At 40.8% G+C, this 21,107-nt stretch overlaps 1 protein-coding gene across 1 annotated transcript; it reads right to left on the reverse strand.

Annotated features, from left to right (window-relative positions):
• Nucleotides 1–343: 343 nt before the first annotated feature.
• On the reverse strand, nucleotides 344–20,769 carry fbxo15 (F-box protein 15). Its single transcript, XM_041814675.1, is given in 15 exon segments — nucleotides 344–598; nucleotides 890–984; nucleotides 987–1,023; nucleotides 1,299–1,423; nucleotides 1,723–1,757; nucleotides 1,759–1,848; nucleotides 2,709–2,729; nucleotides 2,731–2,793; nucleotides 4,438–4,563; nucleotides 4,667–4,712; nucleotides 4,715–4,869; nucleotides 12,867–13,071; nucleotides 13,074–13,105; nucleotides 20,494–20,596; nucleotides 20,766–20,769. Coding segments are annotated over 15 exon segments (1,392 nt in total).
• Nucleotides 20,770–21,107: the final 338 nt, after the last annotated feature.

Here is a 21,107-nt window from a genome sequence, read left to right on the forward strand (position 1 = left end):
GCAACAGCTTCAGTAATGTCTACCAAAATAGTTGTTGACTTTCAAAGCCAAAATCATCTTTATTGTCAATTTCAGCCATATGTACCTGACATACAGAGGAATTCAAAAAAGATGTTTCTCTCTGACCCGCAGTGTAAAAAGTATAAACACAAGTTAAAGAAACAGAGAAAAGTAGAGGGGGAGGTGGGAGAGAGTTCAGCTTCCTGACAGCCTGGTGGACGAAGCTGTTTGTGAGTCTGGTGGAGCGGGCACCCTCTCCCAGAGGTGCAGGAGGCTGAAGAGGCTGTATGAGGGGTGGCTGGCGTCACCCACAATGCTGGCTGCTTTGTGGGTGAGGCGGGTGTTATAGATGTCCAGGAGGGAGGGGAGTGGGATCACCAATGATCCCTCTGGCTGTGTTCACTATGCGCTGCAGGGTCTTCCTCTCAATGGTGCCTTGGTAGAAGGTGTGCATGATGGGTGGGGGGGCTCTCACTCTCTTCAGTTTGCGGAGGAAGTAGAGGTGTCGCTGTGCTTTTTTGGCCAGTGATGCAGAGTTGGTTGACCAGGAGAGGTCCTCACTTATGTGCACCCCCAGGAATTTGGTGCTGCTCACTCTCTACAGCAGCACCGTCAATGGACAGCGGGGGTGAGGGGGGTGGTCCCTCCTGCAGTCAATGATGATCTCCTTGGTCTTATCCACATTAAGATGGAGATTGTTATCTCTGCACCATGTGGCCAGATGGCTGACCTCTTTCCTCTAGTTTGTCTCATCGTTGTTGGAGACGAGACCGACCACAGTTGTGCAAACTTTACTGTGTGATTGGTGCTGAAGGTTGGTGTGCAGTCGTGGGTCAGCAGGGGACTGAGCACACATCCCTGTGGGGCCCTGTGCTCAGCGTGATGGTGCTTGAGTTGTTGTTGGCGACCCGGACTGCTTGTGGTGTTCCTGTTGGCTCTTTTGAGGTTTCAGGGAAACAGGAGAGCTGACACACCAAAAGGTATCCTAAATCCATCCAGGGTCAGAGTCATGATGCAGCAATTCTGGTGGAAGAGACATACAGTGTCAACATCAAGAAGTTGAAGAGTTTTCTGCAAGGGTTGTCGCTGTAAGATCCCAGTGGGATTCCATAAAGTGTAAAAACGGCGGTATTCTAATTATTTATCTAAGAGGGAGTGATTTAGAAATAAACGTATAAACAGATCAATTAAAATGAAAACAGCTTATGGTGTCAATAACCTTAAAAATAACTAACATTAACTTTTTTTTATTATGACACACAGTAAAAGAGTATCCAAGTCAACAGCTTATGATGTACCTCCGCTGCACCCTGCAGGGCCTCACACCTCCAGGGCAGGGTGATGTTTCCTGAAAAAGGTGTGTGCTTCCACAAGTCTGCCCTGCTGATGGCGCTCAGCTGGATTAACCCCTCACAGACCTGAGCTGTAGAAAAACACATCACACAAGCATCCACATGTGACTTTGAACACTACAGGAAGTATTCTAGTGTGAGGCTTCTAGTTCAGTGATTAAACTCCAAAAGATTTGCTCTTCGACTTTATTCAGATAGTGGATAGTCAGAAACTAAGGAGAGGGAGTGGGGAATAACATGTAAGGAAGGAGAAACAAGTTGGATTTGAACCCAAGAGCAGCTTGCAGATGAAATGTTTAAATAACATAAAGCTCAGCTGAGAGTGAATATCAGCATCTTTTGATGGTGAACGTAGGTATAAATTGCTTACCTCTCCAGCAGAAGAGCTGAGAGAAACTCCTGTCAATGCAGACAAACATGAAGCTGGTAGCCATGAAGACCATACTCAGGGTCTATGTCATCAAAAGGGGGTTTGAATGTTGGCTCCGTGTAGAGGCTGGGGAAAGAAAACAAGAAAGAGTGTAAAAGAGCAGTTTAGAAAAAGATGTGTTTAAAAACAGGATTAAAAGCTGCATTGCCTTGGTGGGTTGTAATCACTGTGTGCAGCCACATTGTGCTCTCAAAAGAAACCAGTAGAGGGGGCTATGGCTACACTTTGGATGCAGAACTTAAATGAGACCCTTTGATATTTTGTCTCTTGTCACAACACTGCGAGGCATTTACGTGTTCTTATTTTTGATGTAGAAAAATAAATGTAAACATAGCAATGAGATGTTTCTTACTTTTTATCATTTTTGTAGTGTGGAGACAGCTAAAGAAGTTTGGTGCCTGAGGCCAAAATACATTTCTCTATGTGGGCAAAATGTATGGGTTAAATCAAGTGGTAATTAACCCTTTGGCTCATAGCCTTTTAAAGAAGATTTTAAACTATTTTATTCAAAATTAACCAAAACTTAACTCTAGGGATGCATATTTACTGTGAATCACTATGTTGTAGGTTTGATTATGAGTTGATAGAGCCAATTAAAATCAACACCTGCTCTGGTTTTATTCTGATGACTGATGATTAACAAAATTGCTGGTGTAACAGCTCCTGACACGACAACAAAAAGGTTCTATATATAAACACACAGAGCTCTGACTATTCTCTGTGATGGTGAAAATCAGGTGCCAGTGATGCTGACGCTTCAAATCCCCCCTCCTGCTGTGCATCATAGGAGGCTCACATCACGGGGCGTCAAATGAATCCTGTCAGTTATCGCACCCTTTGAATTTGAGCCGTAACCAGCTGATGGTGATACACTGCACGCCATATGAGCATGTGAATAAAAAGGTGTCTGTTCAAGTGCAGCCTACCACACAGATGATCCCTGGATTTTTTTCCACCAGCCTGTGGAAGTGGAGGGTGAACAGGATGAAGGTAACAGAGCAGTGGTCCTGCAGAAGGAGATGCCACTTTAAAATCTTTAATCTTACATAAAAATAGGAACTATCAAAGTAACCAAAACTGATTTAATGAGCCATTTCACCGTACCGGCCATGTTTACTTAGACTAGGGCTGGGCAATTAATCGAAATGTAGGTTAAATCGCAATGTGACCTACTGCAATTTTCAAATCGCAGAGGTTGCAATATTTCTGACCTGAAATGTGTTTTTGAAAAAGCAGTTGAATACTTTTTTTAAGCAGAGGTGTTTTTCTCTATGCATTATGCAAACATTCAAGTGCCAATATTTTCTAGAATAGTTGACCAAAGTTCCTACTTTCCTTGTTTTTTTGTATATTTTTGTCTTCTTCAAAACAAGAAATCCATAAAATCATCACTCCCTGCATTACAATTCATATCAAATTGCAATATAGGACAAAATAATTGCAATGAGACATTTTTGTTAGATTTATTTGAATTATGGGGGGATTTTTGCTTAGAAATTTGTAGATATTTTTGCAGAAATTTGAGAAATTTATTTTTACATTTTTAGGAATTTGATTTGAATTTTCAGGGGGGATTTGCTTTGAAAATTTAAAGTATCTACTTGAAAATTTGATAAATTTATTTGTAAATTTTTTGGAATTTGATTTGAAAATCTTTGGAAATTTGTTTTGAAAATTTTAGGTATTTTAATGGAAATTTGTAACATTTATTTGTAAATTTTGGGAGATTTGATTTCAATTTCCTAGGGAATTATCTTTGAAACTTTTAGGTAACTTCATGAAAATTTGAGAAATTTAGTTGTAAATTTTTAAGAAGTTGCTTTGATTTTGTTCTTAGTATTTTTATGAAAATTTGAGGAATGTATGTGTAATTTTTACCTCCGCCAAGGAGGTTATGTGATCGGGTGGGTTTGTGATGTTACATGAGTAACTTCAATCCCCGCAGCATTTTGGGTGTGTTTCTATTCAAAGTTTTGGAGTTTATAGAGTTTGAAAGATGCACACCCGGTCGAGGAGACGAGTCAGAGGAATAGACTCGCTGGGAGGAATAGAGGAATATTCACCCTCTGCCATGGCTTCCAGTCATCCGGTGAGACCATGGGTGCTTCCACCATGACAGTCCACATGTAGCGAAGCCAGTGCTTTGCCTCACTGTGTTTCCACCCCACCGGGGAGGGAGTAATCAGCGAATGCCATGGTGGGGGGCACATGGGGACAGATCCAGGAATTTTTTGAAGGGTTCTTCACTGTTGGGAGGTAGGGCTAACAGTGGAGGTCTGTGCTCTCCACATGCTTTTCTAGTTTGGGAATTGGATTTGATTTTTTTTGGGTGGTACTGCAGGTTTTTAATTGTTAGTTATTGTCTTAGAATATTTGAACATTTATTTGTAGATTTTGGGAAATTGGATATAAATTTCTGGGGGAAATAGCTTTGTGTGTTGCAATATAGAATGGTTTATAAGATGAGGAACCTGGAGAATAATCACATGTTAAAGTGCAATTGCAATGTTGGGTGAAAAAATCGTAATTAGATTATTTTCCCAAATCGTTCAGCCCTAACTTGGACTTGCATGGCTTAATCTCTGAGACAAGAATATGCTACTGGCAGGATCAACCAGGAAGTCGTTAATGAATTTAAAGTTACAAATTATCTTTCAGACTCCAAAGATGATGCCGGGTTGCAGCAGTTTCAGTTCAACTAAATGGCCCTGACCAATGATCTGCACACTCTTAGTCAGAGTCTGCACGTCTGTTCTCGCCATGAGGGACCTCCAGCCAGGTCTGTCAGAGCAAAGAAAACTATAGATTTCACTGAGAGAAAAGAGGAAATGGAGTCATAGTACGGGAGAGAAAGAGAGAGTGGAGCTGATGCCAGCTGTCTTACTTCTTTAGGCCCGGGCAGTTGAGGGCTACCCTCCTGACGCCGTGAGTTGAAGGGTGGAAATCTGCTGGTAGTCAGGCAGGCAGCCTCCCCCGCTCCAGCACCGAGTCACAGAAGTCTCACTGAAGTGGGACCAGCTCGGCTCATGTGTGCCCTCCCACCCTGATTTTTCAGAGACTGTGAGCTCCCAGGTGACATGCAAGTTTCTAAAATAAGATAGCATACGCAGGATCACCACTGAGTGTAAGTAGAGATAAACAAAGCATCTCTTCCTCCTTCTGTTATACCAAAATTAAACCAAAATACCCCTGTGACAGATGCTGACATATTACTCATTTAGCACCTGTGCATTATGGATCTGCTGATGGAGCCGTGGTATTGATGTCGCTCCGCTTCGGCAAACCAAACACACATTTCACCTGTCGATAAAACGTCAAAGATCCCTCAGGTCAGTCGTCCACAGCAGAGGAGATTCTTGATTCTGTTTGAAGCAGACAGGTCTAGAGAATTCAACGGCTGCTTTGTCAGTGTTTGTTACAAAAACACAAATCAGTGTGATAATGCCTGGTTTTCCAACTGAAACAGGGTTTTAAGAGAAAAGCATCTGACATAATATTTCACCTGCATTCTCCATCTGTAGACATGATGGGTTTTATGATATATACTGCAGCCAGTCAGTAGGGAGAGAAACCAGTGATTGTGTCCCATTGTTCACACACAAAAAAGCAGGAAAGAGCTTGATTAAAAAGAACAACCCAATAATTCACCATGTCAAATTAAAAATTCTTTTATGTAGCCCTGTTGAGATTAATCACATTGATTGGGATGAATTAAAGTCCATAATTAGGGCCTTTTCTCTGGTTTTATCTGAAGGCCCACTGCAGCGGCCACAGGACCCCATATTCCTGCAGTACCCCCCACATGACCCCTCGAGGTACAGGATCATAAACCCTCTCCAAGTCCACAAAACACATGTAGACTGGATGAGCAAACTCCCATGCTCCCTCAAGAAGTCCTGCAAGGGTAAAGAGATGGTCTACTGTCCCACGGCCAGGACAGAATCCACATTGTTCCTCCTGGATCCAAGGTTTGCATTCATGTTTTTATTTATTTTACCTTTTTTTTTTTAGCCAGATTAGTCCTACTGGGATGAGGGATCTCTTCTTTAAGGGCTATGTTTAGTATTGCAGTTAGTCACACCAAGAATTTATTTTTTTAATTCCATTCATTCACAGACTTGTCAAGTTTGTTTTTGTAAAATACTGTAATGGTACTTTTCCAGAGCAAGATAAAAGTCATTCCTTTCAACCACTGGGACACGCCACAGGGTGTTTGTTGTTTCCATAGATGATCTTTTAGCCTCCAGAAAACATACATTAAGCAGTGACTTTAAATAGTTAAAAATGACAAAGTCATCTGGGTAGATATCAAGAATGCATAGTTTGGGGTTAAGAGGAACCTCTTTACTAATAATTTTACTTCATATATTTATAGAAATTTTTCCAGAAATGAAATATTAAAGGGGACACCCACATGCAGTGAAATCACATTATCTGTTGTCCCTTTCAGAACACTTTGGTTAAGCCGCTTCTCAGTGGGCAAGTCAAAAGTCATCTGCTTCTTGTGATATCAAGCGTTTACCTGTTTACTTACATTACTTTAAGAGCCAAAAAAATCTTTTTTTCTGTGATGAAGTTCATGTTAAATTCTCCCTGTAAAAGCAGGGGTACCCAACCAGGAAGTGATTTACCCTTAATTTTAAAAAGTAGAGAAACACAGTACAGAAGTTTTAGGCATGTAGAGCGCTAACGGTTCTTCACACGTCCTGATGTTTCACAACCCCGGGCTGAAGAGAGGAGGGAGGGCGGCCAGAGTCAGTGTCGACACATTTGATGTACGTGTGTCGCTCAGCAGCCAAGGTCGAGCTTAACAGCATTTCTTTTTTCTGGGCCTTTGCACCCCTGGTAATACGCCCAGCAACCACCGACAGTTTTCAGGTGCTTATGACATACACAACCAGGAGGTTGTGGCAACCCTCCTACCCGCCCTAACAGTACCCTAGGCCAGGAGTTCTCAACCTTTTAGCCCGTAACCCCCAAAATAAAGGTGCCAGAGACCGGGGAGCCCCACTGTACCTGAAGATGGTTAAAGCACCAAGAACAATCTAGAATAGTCATGTGCAGGCAAGGCCATGCACAAAGGGGGGTAAATGGAAGAGCTTCTGGGACCCAACCAAACTGGGGGCCAATGGAGGTCAGCAAAACCATGGTCCATAGTAAGTTAAGCTGTGATATCTATATTTCATATTTAACCTGAAAAAACAACCACTCTCATCAAAGAAACAAATATCTTTTTTGTCATTCATGTAGAAAGTAGCCTTCTTTAAAATGCAAATCCCCTTAGTTAAAAAGAAATAAATAAATAGGTTTAAAATTGTTACAATGGGTTAATAACAGCGAAAAATCAGAAATGGGTTAGAAGTGGCAAAAATAGATAAAGATGGCAAAAAAATGGCAAACGTGTCAAAGTGACAAAAATGGGCATAAATAGTGGTAAAAGGGAGTTAAAAAGTGGCTGAAATGGCTTTAGATTGGAAAAAATGGGTGGAAATTTTAGTAAAATGGAATGTAAAGTTGATATAAACTGGCAAAAAAGGGTTAACTAAGAAAGCAAAAATAGGCAGATACAGGAAGAAACTGGTTAAACTTGCAAAAATAGGAATATCAAATAATGAAATGTGGTTAAAATTGGAAAAATTGGGCATAAAAAGTGGTAAAATGAGGTTAATAGTGGCAATAATGGGGCAACAGAGGCAACATTTGGCTTAATTGGCAAGAATTGATTTAGAAGTGGCAAAAACAGGCAGAAAAAAGGCAGTGGAAAGAGTTTAAAACTGGCAAAAATAGATGTTATACGGAAAAAATGTGTTAAAATTGGTGGAAAAAACTGACGAAAAGCGGTTAAAATTTGAGAAACTGCTGTAAAGTGGCAACAGTGTCATTTGAAAAACATTCTTAGTTTTTTCAGGCATCTGGAGACCCCCTCTCAGTGTCTCACAACCCCCAAAGGGGTCCCGACCTCAAGGTTGAGAACCACTGCCCTAGGCTATGTTTAAGCGCCACATCTACCCATAACTCCACCCTACAGCTGTGGTTTTTGTTTTGTTTTCATCAGATTATATTTCCATGCCCTTGGTAATGTACAAAGACATCCAGAGTGTGACCTGGGTCGTGTCAACCCTTCTACCCGATGGGGCCCTCAGGTGGGCGTACTCGCCATTACACGCCTTACTTCAGCCTCATATTTTGGCCTGAACATGCCTAAAACTTCTGCACAGTACTGCACAAAATGACTTTTAAAGGGAATTTTAAAATGCACTAAAAAGGATGTAACTAATTGTGACTGACCAAAGGTTTTTAACATGATTCACATTTAAAGATGATAGTCATTTGATAGCCCTATTTTTAAGCCTTTGCTATCACATCTTATACAAGTTATATACAGTGCCTATTAATGAATTCATCCCTTGGATGTTTTATCCTTTTACTGATTCTATACTAAGCCTTTGCTATCACATCTTATACAAGTTATATACAGTGCCTATTAATGAATTCATCCCTTGGATGTTTTATCCTTTTACTGATTCTATACATCAATCAGGGTCAATACAATTTTGCTTTTTGGAAAAAAAATTCAAAAAAACTCTTAAAAAGTGAATACAGATTTCAGCAAAGTAATGTTTATTAAACAAAAATATTAAAAAGGGACTGCATAAATATTCACCCCCTTTAAAATCACTGACCATATTCAACAGAGGTCCAGCCAGCTGGTGCTAGTAGTCTCACTGTAAGTGAAATGGGGATCACCTGAGTGATTATTGCATAAAGACCTGTGTCTTTGTCCAGTCCTGGTTATAATCAGTATTCCTGGCTACCATTACGCTGTGGAGACAAAAGAACACAAAAAAGAACACTCAAAGTAAAGGGTTATTTAAACTCAATATTGAAAAGTATAAGTCAGGGGATGGATACAAAAAAAAAAAATCCAACGCACTGACATCCCCCAGAGTTCAGTTAAATCCATCATCCTGAAATGGAAGGAATATGGCACATGCGTAAATCTGCCTAGATCAGACAGTCCTAAACTGAGTGACCGTAGAAGGAGACGAGTAAATGAGGTCATCAAGACACCTATGACTACCAAAGACACCATTCCTACTGTAAATCATGGGGTGGCAGCATCATAAAATGAATACAGCAACAATCCGGGAGGACGATCCCTGTGCAACCTGACAGAGCTTGAGCAGTTTTGCAGAGAAGAATGGAGTAAAATAGTTTTGTCCAGATATGCAAGCCTGAAGGAGACCTATCCACACAGACTCAGAGAGACTGAGACCTATCCACACAGACTCAGAGAGACTGAGACCTGTCCACACAGACTCAGAGAGACTGAGACCTATCCACACAGACTCAGAGAGACTGAGACCTATCCACACAGACTCAGAGAGACTGAGACCTATCCACACAGACTCAGAGAGACTGAGACCTATCCACACTGACTCAGAGAGACTGAGACCTATCCACACTGACTCAGAGAGACTGAGACCTATCCACACAGACTCAGAGAGACTGAGACCTGTCCACACAGACTCAGAGAGACTGAGACCTGTCCACACTGACTCAGAGAGACTGAGACCTATCCACACTGACTAAGAGAGACTGAGACCTATCCACACAGACTCAGAGAGACTGAGACCTGTCCACACAGACTCAGAGAGACTGAGACCTGTCCACACAGACTCAGAGAGACTGAGACCTATCCACACAGACTCAGAGAGACTGAGACCTATCCACACAGACTCAGAGAGACTGAGACCTGTCCACACAGACTCAGAGAGACTGAGACCTGTCCACACAGACTCAGAGAGACTGAGACCTGCTAAATTAAAAAGCTAAATTATATTAACTGTGATTGACTTATAAAATCATTTACAGGGTAAAACATCCAAGGGGGGAATTATTTTTATAGGCACTGTCAAAAAATCTGACATTGACTTTAACATTACAGCATCACATCATCAATTTCCTTTTTTTTTTTTTTTTTTAAGATTTATTTTTGGGCCTTTTCATGCCTTTATTGGATAGAGGAAGAACAGTGGACAGACTCAGAAACAGGGAGGAGCATGGGGAGAGATATGTGGTAAAGGGCCACAGGTAGCACCTAAAACCACTTGACCATCTGCACACCCCCCATCCTCAGTTTCTAACTGGCTACAATACTGACACGGTAAGTACTGTGTTTTGAGGAAAAGATCTTAGTTTGAGACCAGAAAGTATAAAGGCCCTACCACAGTGCTAGCAGTGCTAACATAAACAGCTTTCCAGTCAAGCTCAGCACAAGCTTGACTGAAAAGCTGATTTTTTTCCTTGACTATTGCTACCAAATGCAGTCCTCCTTGTCTTCTGACCACCTCTCAGAAAACATGTGTTTACCCACCATTTACCTGCAAACATACAAGCAAAAACATTTAACTAAAGCTACAGGCACAGCCAAGCTTTGAGGATGCACTGACAGCTCAGCAGCCAGAACACAAGAGTAAGTACCAGAATGATTTCAGGTCCTGTAGATGTTCATCAGTAACTCCTCAGTGATTAAAGGGGACATATTTTAAGCTTTAAAGGTGAGTCTATATGAGTCTCAGAGGTCTCCACATCATGCCTGTGAAGTTTGCTGCTGAAAAAACACTCCAGTATAGGATTTTTGTATGTCTAAAAACCCCTCTGTTTCAGCCCTGTGTCTGTGCCTTTAAATGTTACGGAGCTGTCTGACTCCGCCCCTGACCACGCCCCTCTCAGGAAATGGAGCTGAGAGGAGGATCAGGAGAGGAGGGCAGAACTTTCTTCCAAGCGGGGAGGGCCAACCAAACCTGGGGGCGGTGCTAACTCTCCATATGACATCATGAGGGGAAAATCTAAGAAAGGCTTGTTTTAGCACACATTTTCCACAACGTGGAGAAAGAGGGGGCTGAAAAAGGGATTTTTGAATTATATGTCCCCTTTAAAACTAAATTTAAAAAATAATCTTTTCAAGAAAGCAAAAATTGAAAACAAGCACAAAATTTAATACATTGTAATCCAACATTTAAGACTTTTTTATATTTTTAGACAGCCTTAAATCTAGTGAAATTGATTAGTGCACTTTAACCCTTTACTGACCCAGCGCCGTCGCTGTGTTTTATATATTCAGAGTTTTATTACCGTAACTCTGTCAAAGTTTGTCTGATCAGAAAAATTCCAACGGGATTGGAAAGGTGAGAATTGTGGGCATGCACACATATATGGTTCATTACGGTACTCGCAACCATATGATGTGGGCATTCATAGCAAAACACCATAGCAAAACACCAGAAGTATCGCGAGACCGCTACACAGCAGCTTTGGCAGAAGACGAGTGAGAAAGGAGAGTGAAGGAAGAGAGTAAAAGGAGAGCGAGTGAGAGCGGTGTTTTGGTTTTAAAAAATAGCGTTAGTGGCATTTAGGCATATCTGTCATGTGCAATAACAATATGTTAGTTGAGAATGTCGAGAATGCATTTTTCCACCTTTATTTATAGTTATCTTTTGCACTGTGTTTTGCACACCCAGAGTCCTCGACTCAAAAAATGACTGGTGATTGTTCTAAACATGTATAGGTTCACATTTCAAATGTCAAATCAAAACTTCATGAGCAATAACAACATTTATTCTCATAAAAGCCATGAAAAACAAATCTGTTTTTGTGTTTTTCTTCTTTTAAACTGCTGACAATTCCATAGAATGTGCAATAATCATTAACCAGATGTTGAAAAGTCAAGTTCAAGTACTCCTGGGAAAAGGGACCAAAGCTCTCAGACTTAGGAGATTTCCTGACTATTTTACAGCCATAATAAAAAAAAAAAAAAATGTCCAAATCGCCACTTTTAGACTCAGTAGGTAAAGGGTTAAATACTTTTTAAGGCTTTAGAGAAGTCCTGTTAGGCAAACAGCCACATGAAGAAACAAGTGAACGGTAAAAACTATCCACATTTCCAAACATGTAGTTTAATTTAGTATTATCAGAAATGTTGGGGCAGCGTTGGTAAAGATGACTCTGGGTTTAATGGCCATTATGTTTCCTTTGACGGCAGCCTGGGAGGATTATGACTCCAGTTAAGTTAATGAAGGAACGCAACAGATTGTCATAAATCTCTTGATCCTATTCTGTCTAAACTGTGATTCAGGGCTGCCCCCGCTGCCGCGTCTCGCTGAGGCACCATCCAGTATCAATTAAGTGGAGGAACAAAGATAAAAACTGGAGCTGCTCAGGGGGGCTCGGATGACCCAGGGGATTTCATTCTGCATTGTCTGTATGTGTGATATCTTGTGAAATGATTATTACTAAGGTAAATCACATGCTCCTCAGTGTCTCTAACAGACAAAGCCCCCCACAGGGAATAGACTGAGCTGGGAGGAGGAGGGAGGAAGAGGAAGCCTGTTTGTGAGTTTGAAGGGGGGGCTAAGTAATTTATTTCAACAATTCAGACAGCCTCTGCAAGGAAGACAATTATTTCTACTTCCCCTCTGTAACACGGGGACTGCCACAGAACTCAAAATTGAGTGCTGCACAGCCTCTAATCAGAGGTTATAAAAACACAGCAGAAACCACAGCGAAGGCGGTGAGGGAGCTCTCCCCCGTGTGCTAGCATCCCCCTGAGCAGACACGGCGTTCAGACAGAGACCTCCACTCTCACCTTTAATAAGAAAGTGTCATCAAGTGCGATATGAAAAACAAACCAAGCTTTGTTTTTGATTGCCAGCGGCTTGAACTGTCCTCTGGTTTCTACCCTTGAACTTTCTTGACAGCGAGGGTGGATCTCTAAAGTTTTACTGTTTGCTAACCGCAAATAGTGAAAGGGTTCCCATGATACCTCACAGAGCTGCTTCCAATCGTAAAACATACTTCACAGAGGGCAACCGTCAGGTTACAGCCCGCTAAGTACAATCAACACACCCCCTTTGACTTGATAAACAAAACGCAGCAAAGCATAGCATATGAAACTAATTTACACAAAGATTTCTAGAGACCCTTTTCTCTCATTAACAGCCAGCCTTGATAAATTCTGGTTTAAAGAAATAACTGAAGCATTAAACAAATCATACACCTCAGATAATGTCTCCGTCTCTTACCTGAGGACTCGCTCTGTTTGGCTGGGCAGCCCAGTGTGACAGCTGACGAGTCCCAGATGTCTCCTCCACTCCTTCATGTCACATGGAGCTAGAGTCCTGAAGTGAAGCCACTTCCAGTAGCCGGCAGGCTGATCCTGCACCTCCACTGTGGCCATCTTCAGCAGCAGCTCATCCATACACTGAGGCTTCTGCTTTTATTTCAGCCAAATTCTGCTATGTATAGCTTTTTCCACAACTTGCTGCAATGACAGATTCCGAGTTAATCACCTGACATATGTTAACAGACAAATAATGGAATGATATCAAAGATATGATACACTGTTTTATAGCAGGGCTGCCATTCTACAATGATAGAAAATACTTGTTTCTGAGTGTGTTACCCTGTACGGAGCCCCAGACATAACATGGTCAAAAAAAAAATTAAACTGTGGCCACAATATAGCTATAACGTGCTCATGAAATATTAATTTGTGGCCACGAAATACTAATTCGTATTACTAATCAATAATATTAATATCATTCCTGGACAGCTGGGTGAGCAAATCAAGCGCATCGTCTCTAAGGTGTAACGTAGAGGCAGTAGAGGGGCTAAAGCTACACGATGGACAGGGATAGTCTGATTGAATTCTATTTTAGGCTGGGAATGAGCTACAAAGACGTTCTGAAAAGCCTGGCATTGCAGGGAACCATTATTACAGAGAGGCATTTAAACACAATATTGAGAGCCAGGTTGCTTTACCAGCGGAGGTTCGACTTGGACGCCAGGATAGGAAGGTGCATTCGAGCTGGGGTTTGCTTACACTATAAGTCTCTTTTTTAAATGTTACCTGTAATCAGGTATTGCACTCTTTAGCTTTTATGCAATTTTCAACAATTTTTATGCTTTCTAGCTATTTTTATGCCTTTTAGCTATATATATATGCTATTTTATGCTATTTAGCTATTTTCAATGATTTTTTATGCTATTTTCAGCTTTTTTTTTTTTTTTTTTTTGCTTTTTAAGCTATTTCCAAAAGGGCCTGGCTTCAGCCCTCGAGCAAACCTCTACACTGGGGTGTTCGGCTGGAGACCTCTACGTGGGGCGAAACCTCTTTGCTGGGGCGTGCAGCGTGTTATCTTTTGTTAGCATGACTACACCGCTGTGTTTATGACACAATCGCATAGCCTCATATGGGTCTACGCTATTAAAACCCGACTGGTTCGGTTTAGGCATTAAAACCCGGCTGGTTAGATTTAGGGTCAGCCTGTCGGCAAGCTGATAGAGCTCAAATTTTGTCATGGGCAATATACGTCACGCCCCAGCTTAGAGGTCCATGGCTTGGGCAATGTACGTCACGCCCCCGGGGGAGAGGTTTCGCCCCAGCAGAGAGGTCTCCAGCAGAACGCCCCAGCGTAGAGGTTTGCCCGAGGGCTGCAGTCAGATGCCTCTTGCTATTTCAGCTGTTTTTCCACAGTTCATCTCTCAGCATCCCCACGCAGTTTCAGCTGAAATTGCATTTTTATCTAATTTCTCTAAAAGTTTCTCATAGGTAGTTAGAAAAATGTATACTCCAGATCAGGTTGTGCTAGACTTTATTGTTGTACCTCATTATGACGGAAAGGGTCATAAAAATTCCGTCATACCATTCTACAATCCATCATTATAATTTTCTATTTAATATGTGTAATATAATATAATTCAATATGGCTCTATTAGTAGTGTTTAATTGATGAGGCACAGTTTCCTAACTTATATTAAAGAACAATCATTTTAGTTTGTTTTTTTTTTTTAACGGCATTGAGAGATGAACACAACAGCACAGCGTTTACTCCTCCTCATCTTTTACGCAGTGAAGGTGGAGCAACAATCCCTGTCTTTAAGCAAGCAACTAGAACTGACCCATTTAGCTGATAACAAGTTGTTAAAAAGCTGCACCGTGGAGCCGTGCGCATTTTTCTCTGCTCCACAGGAGTCGTACTCCGAAAAACGTGACTTACCCGGATCTTGCACACTGAGTCAGGTGCATTTGAATTTGCCTTGACTGCGAAAACTTGTAGAATGTGTCAAATAGTTTCGTACTGCAAGCCTGTTTCTCTGTCACTTCTTTAAAATCGCGCTGGATCCATCCTGACAGAGAGCTTCGTACAGCACACGCTCATGTGTCACAGCGCTGAGACAAGTTGGAGAGATGGAGACCAACTTTTTACTCTGTTTCTGCTTTGACCTGTGAGTAGGCTTCAAACGTTTGCCTTTATCTGTTGTATTTCCATGGTTGATCCCCACATAATACACAGGCAAACAAGGTGTTTAAAAGTGAGGTTTTGGTGCAAGAGAGGGAGAGAGATGGGGAGAGGTTGGGCGGGTGTGAGTGAGAAAGAAAGAATAAAGCAACTGGCGCTGATCTGAATCATCAATCACCCATCTCTCTATTATATTTCCATTGTTGATATCCTGTTCTGAAAAAACACAACAACAAAAACTGACAATTTCGGCATCAGTGTGCAGACATGATTAGAACAACATGAAACAGACTCATTGTATAAAGGCCTTAACACTCTGCATGCTGACCTATATCCCCGTGTGACGCACTGAGACACCTGCAGCAGCCTTGTAGCACCCTGTAATGTAATAATTTCCCGATAATGTAATAATGCAACACAAACACAAAATTTAGAACTCTGGACTGAAAATGAACATATTTATTACATTGTCAAGTATTACATTATCAGGTTTGAAAAAAAAAGGTATTACATTATCAGTAAAAATGTCATTACAATATCAGTCAGGATATTTTATTACATTATTGGGTTTTATGACATTATCGACTGAGTTAAGTGCACATTTTTATTACATTATCAGGCGTTATTACATTATCAGGAAATTATTACATTATAGGGTGCTACAAGCCTCTCTGTCAGTGCTGTCAGCATGGACGCCGTCGAACTTTCACAGCTCTACGGTGTTGAGGTCAGTGATAGAGCCCACTACAAGATTTTTAATAGATTAAATAACCTCTTTAATAGTCCATGTGTGCAAAATAGAAAAGGTTTATGCATCTGTCTGTGTGTGTGCGCTGAAATGTAGGCTCATCCTCATCATACCCAGTCCATCAAAATGACGGACCGCCTTTAAATTTTTCCATCATCCTTCGATAAAAATCTGTCAATGATGGAGATTTTTCCGTCAACGAGACCTCTGCTCCAGATTAAATGGTAATAAAGCTTTGGGAAACAATTTTCTAAGTGTTTAAAGCTATCGGAGCAGAAGACGAGGCTGTTTCATCAGAGCTTTAAAACCTCACTTCACAAAATGACATACTGTACAACAGAGGTAACAGCAGGTAAAAGTAAACGTGGACATTTTTTATGGTTAGGATGCCTTTACTATTCATTTGAGTTTACCTGTGAAGGATTTGACTTTTTCAACCTGTTTAGATCAAAATAATATCAGTTCAATACTGCTATTACCAGGGATACACAATATTGTTTTTTTTTTTGGTTTGTTTGTTTGTTTTTTTTTGCTGATACCTGATATGCTGATATACAGATTCATTTTAGCCGATACTGATATCAATATTTAAATACATTTTACATGACTAATAATCCAGATCTTTGAACATAATTTAAGGTTTGAGGATGAAAAAAGGAACAAACCTTTTTCCTTAAAATATACGTTAAAGTTTAAACAATGAAAATGAATAAAGAAGAAGATCTCAACTTACAAAACTCTGTTTGTCCAGCCTAAAACTTTACTTATTTATTAGTAGATATGGACAAATTATACAGTCGATATATGCTGATATTCACAGCCAAAATGTCAGATGTAAATATCAGCAGAAATGTTGACATCTACTGATACTGATATCAGGCTAAAAATATTGTGCATCTCTAGCTATTACTAGAGCAAGTTTTAGAAATCTAATCTCATGTGGTAGAAGAAGTTGAAATAATACTTAGAATCCAGATTTAATAACTCCATCATCCTAATTAACATTAGTCTTTTAAGTACCTTAAGTGATATTTATTAACACCAATTCCAAAAAAAAAAAAAAAAAAAGGGGTGGTGTAAAATGTAAATAAAAACAGTGCAACATGTAAGCATCATGAACCCATAATTAATTCAGAAACAATGAAACTGAGATATTTAACAGTTATTTAGTTCATTTTGAATTTGATGGCTTTAAGACATGTAAAAAAGTAGGGACAGGCTATGTCTGCCATTGTGTAGCATCCCCTCTTCTTTTAACAACAGTCTGTAAACATCTGGGAAGTGAGGAGACCAGTTGCTGGAGTTATAGGAGAGGAATGTTGTTCCATTCCTGCCTGATGTAGGATTCTAGCTGCTCAATACTTCTGGGTCTTCTTTGCCAGATTTTTCTTTTTATGACACATCAAATGTTTTCTGTTGGTGAAGGTCTGGACTTCAGGTGGACCACTTCAGCAAACACACTCTCCTACTGTGAGCCATGCTGTTGTCAGGGATGTCGTATGTGGTTTAGCATTGTCTTGCTGAAATATGCAAGACCTTACCAGAAAGAGACGTTGTTTGAATAGGATTATATATGACTTGAAAACATCTTTATACTTTTCAGCATTGATAGTGCCGTTCATTATTTGTAAGCCTCCCTCTCCATAGACACCAATGCGACCCCATACCATCATTGCAAGCTCTTCAACTGTACGCTGATAACAAGCTGGATGCTCTCTCTCCTCTTCAGTCCGCATGACACAGGGACCGTGGTTTCCAAAAAGAATTTCAAATTTTGATTCATCTGACCACAGAACAGTTTTCCATTTCGCCTCAGTCCTTTTTAAATGAGCTGTGGTCCAGAGAAGAGGTTTCTGGGGCGTGTTCACATATGGCCTCTTCTTTGCATGATACAGCTATAACTTGCATTTGTGGATTGGAACAGTGAACTTTTTTAAAGATTTATTTTGGGCCTTTTTGTGCTTTTATTAGATAGAGGACAGTGGACAGACTCGGAAACAGGGAAGAGACATGCGGGAAATGGTACCACAGGCCGGACTTGAACCCGGGCTGCCCGTGTACATGGTGTGCCGCTTAACCACTCGACAACCGGCGCGCCCTGAACAGTGAACTTTTTTGATGGACAGTGATTTCTTGAAGTGTTCCTGAGCCGATGCAGTGATTTCCAGTACAGAATCATCTGTTTAAATGCTTTCTGGCCTGAGGGCCTGAAGATCATAAGCATCCAGAGACGAGACCCCTTGTGCACACAGATACCTGCAGGTTCTCTGAATCTTTTAATGATATTCTGGACTGTAGATGGTTGGATATTCAAAGTCTTTGAAATTTTACCGTTGGAAACATTTTTTTCTGAAATTGTTCCAGAATTTTTGGATGCTGTTTTTCTAAGGAATGATATTTGTGTCAAAAAGATTCGAACAAAATTTTTCAGTATCAAAGAAAATTAGCATTTGAAAACAAAAAAATGTGATCCAAGAAAAAACATGTTCACATCAAGAGAAGAAATTTGGAATAGCAACTAAATTATTACTCTTAGAATTCTGAACATCTATCTTTTTGTTTACAGTTCCTGTTTTTCTCTCTCAGTCATCAGACTTTTGCTCTCGCTTCTCGGTTTTGCGTTTGCGCTGCCTGATCCTTTGTTTGCGTTTCTTGAGTTTTGGCTCTCAGTTCTGGCACAAATGTCACGTGTGGGCGGGCTTTTCTGGGCGTATCCCTATTGGCCAACGAGTTTTTGAGTGATGGCTCAGTCACTCCAGATGCTCCGGAAGCTGTTGTTCAGGTCACATCTGGGAAATTTAAGGAAACCAGCGGACTATCGTTGTTGCATCACTGTGCCTGAATCATTGATGCTTCATTAAATCTAACTATTGATTAAACAGGTCTGTTTGTCAGTGCAGTAGTAGATGTTGTGTTGTTTCGTACACATACGTGTTTTATTGATGTTTCCAGCCACTTCAGGAGTCGTCTTCGCTTTAGATAAAAAAAAGATAAAACACGTATGTTTGGTTTGTTTGGATTCCTGCGCAGCCTCGTCAGCACTCCGCCAGCAGCTCCGCTTCCTCCTTCTGTCCCTGTGCCACCTCCACCTCCTCTCTGTGCACTGAAAAAAGTAAAACATTGCTGTTGTAGGATTGATGTAATTTTTCGTTTTATAACAGCCTAAAATTATTGATTTGTTCATTAAATCTAAATCTTCTACATTATCTTAATGGTTGAATCTATATTTTTTTATTTAAACTGGCAGCTGGACATTAAATTAAATTGGATCAATGTATTTTTATTGCATTAAGCCTGCTGTGCGCATGTGCATTCGTAACAACATCCTGTAGATCCCGAGTGGATTCAAAAAACACTTGATGCAACAGCAGCCGTCACTTTCTGAGTGGCTCTCCCTCTACACTCCAGCTCAGGTATCCAGCGTTGACCTACGTGTCAAAACGCGTCCGCTGTGGCCTGTTGTCCCTGAATAAACGTTAAAAAAGACATTTGAGTGCTGACCTTCCTGCTTCCAGTTTAACTCAGTGGGTTACCCTTCTGACTTTTGACTGGGAGATTGATAGTTAGAATCCTAAACTTTGGATAGATGTGCCTGAAACATCAGGAGAGTGACATCCATTTCCTGCAAGAATTCTATACTCCTTTTTTTCAGCAATAAACTTCACAGGCATGTTTTGAGGACCTCTGGGACCAATATAAACTTGTCTTAAAGGGACAATGTGTAGAATTTGTCCTTTTAGCGACATCTAGCGTTCAGATTTTAGAATGAGCCGTTCTGTTACCAAAACGTCACATCACTAGGCGACGAGAGCCTGTGAAGACCAAAAAGGATCGTGAGCCGGACATCATTTACAGCAGTGACGAGGTGAGGGTTTATTCATTCCTTTTTGTAACCATAATTTTTGTAGATTATAGGTCAGTCTTCTTCTCCACCTGCCTTCCAGGTAGCTTTCAGGACCGGCGGGCAGGTTCGTATTTAAAAATCGCATTTCGCTCTTTCTGTCCCCAAAACATTGCCGTAGACAACATGGCGGTTCAATATGGCAGCCTCCGTGGGGGAGACCTGCGGTAATGTAAATTTAAAAAGCTTTTTTCTAATTTTGTAAAAAGAAAACGAAAGTTTAAAGGGGATGATTGTGCACTTATTTTAACATACTTCACATAGATATATAAACACTATATCCCATGTACACCGTTTCTGTTCGGCGAAATGCAGCCAAATTCTACACATTGTACCTTTAAAGGGCAAAATATGTCCCCTTTAATACATTTCAAGTTCAACCAATGTTTTACTTTTTTTAGTGTGGGTGTATTCATCCACAGAGAGGCCAGGGTCCTGGCTATATCTTCGGGTACGTTGTGGGAGTGGAGATATTCGGCTGAAACAGCTTCTTCCCTCCATAATTTGAAGGAGCTCATGTCGGTTGTAGATGTTCTTCATCAGACAAAGAGTGTACTCAACGACTAACAACTCAAACACAAACAACAGAATAAAGCACCAAAAGGGAGTGCATCGAACCGCAGCGTACATGCGTGCAGCCATCTTGGATCTTAGATCTCCTAAGGAACCAGGAATGAACAGATAAAACCTTTTCAATATTATCATAAGTAGCAGCACTTTTGTCAGAGCTGCATGAACAATACCTGGCTGAATCTTACTTATCATTGGTGAGCTGACAGAAGAGCTTACTGACGTGGCCCAGGATGAAGAGAGCAGAAGCATCCAGGAAGGACAGAATCTTCATCAGGATCAGATGGCAGTCTACAGGAAAGGCAATCAGACATTACAACAAGGAAGTAAAACCTGTGTTTTCATGCCACCTGTTGCTCTGCATGCAGTTCTTCAGAAGCACTGAAGTGTGAGACAGATATGTTTTCAACCAGCTACTTGGCAGTCTTGTCAAAAACTCCTGGCAGCCAAATGAACTGACCCATATCAGCAGTCTTTTTTAGTGGATTTGGTACAAGATTTCACACAGTTAACGTCAGACTCACTGTTTTGTGACGCTTGAACTTATCAAAGCCACAGTCTGTGAAGTATGATCATATTCTTATACTTATCTGCTCAGTTTATGAAATTCTCAGAGCTTGGCAACCTTGCTTGGAAACCTTCTGCATTTCTGTTATTTAAAAAATATCGATCAGGTTTGAATTGGTTGCACCTGTTCTGTAATCGATGCCTCTGCGGTCCAATTAAACCACCTCAGTGATGTATTCATGGCATGTTCTCATTACCTGCCTGGTCAATCACTGACACTCCACAAACAACCAGA

This window comes from Cheilinus undulatus, linkage group 19 (assembly GCF_018320785.1).
Source record: "Cheilinus undulatus linkage group 19, ASM1832078v1, whole genome shotgun sequence".
NCBI lineage: Eukaryota > Metazoa > Chordata > Actinopteri > Labriformes > Labridae > Cheilinus > Cheilinus undulatus.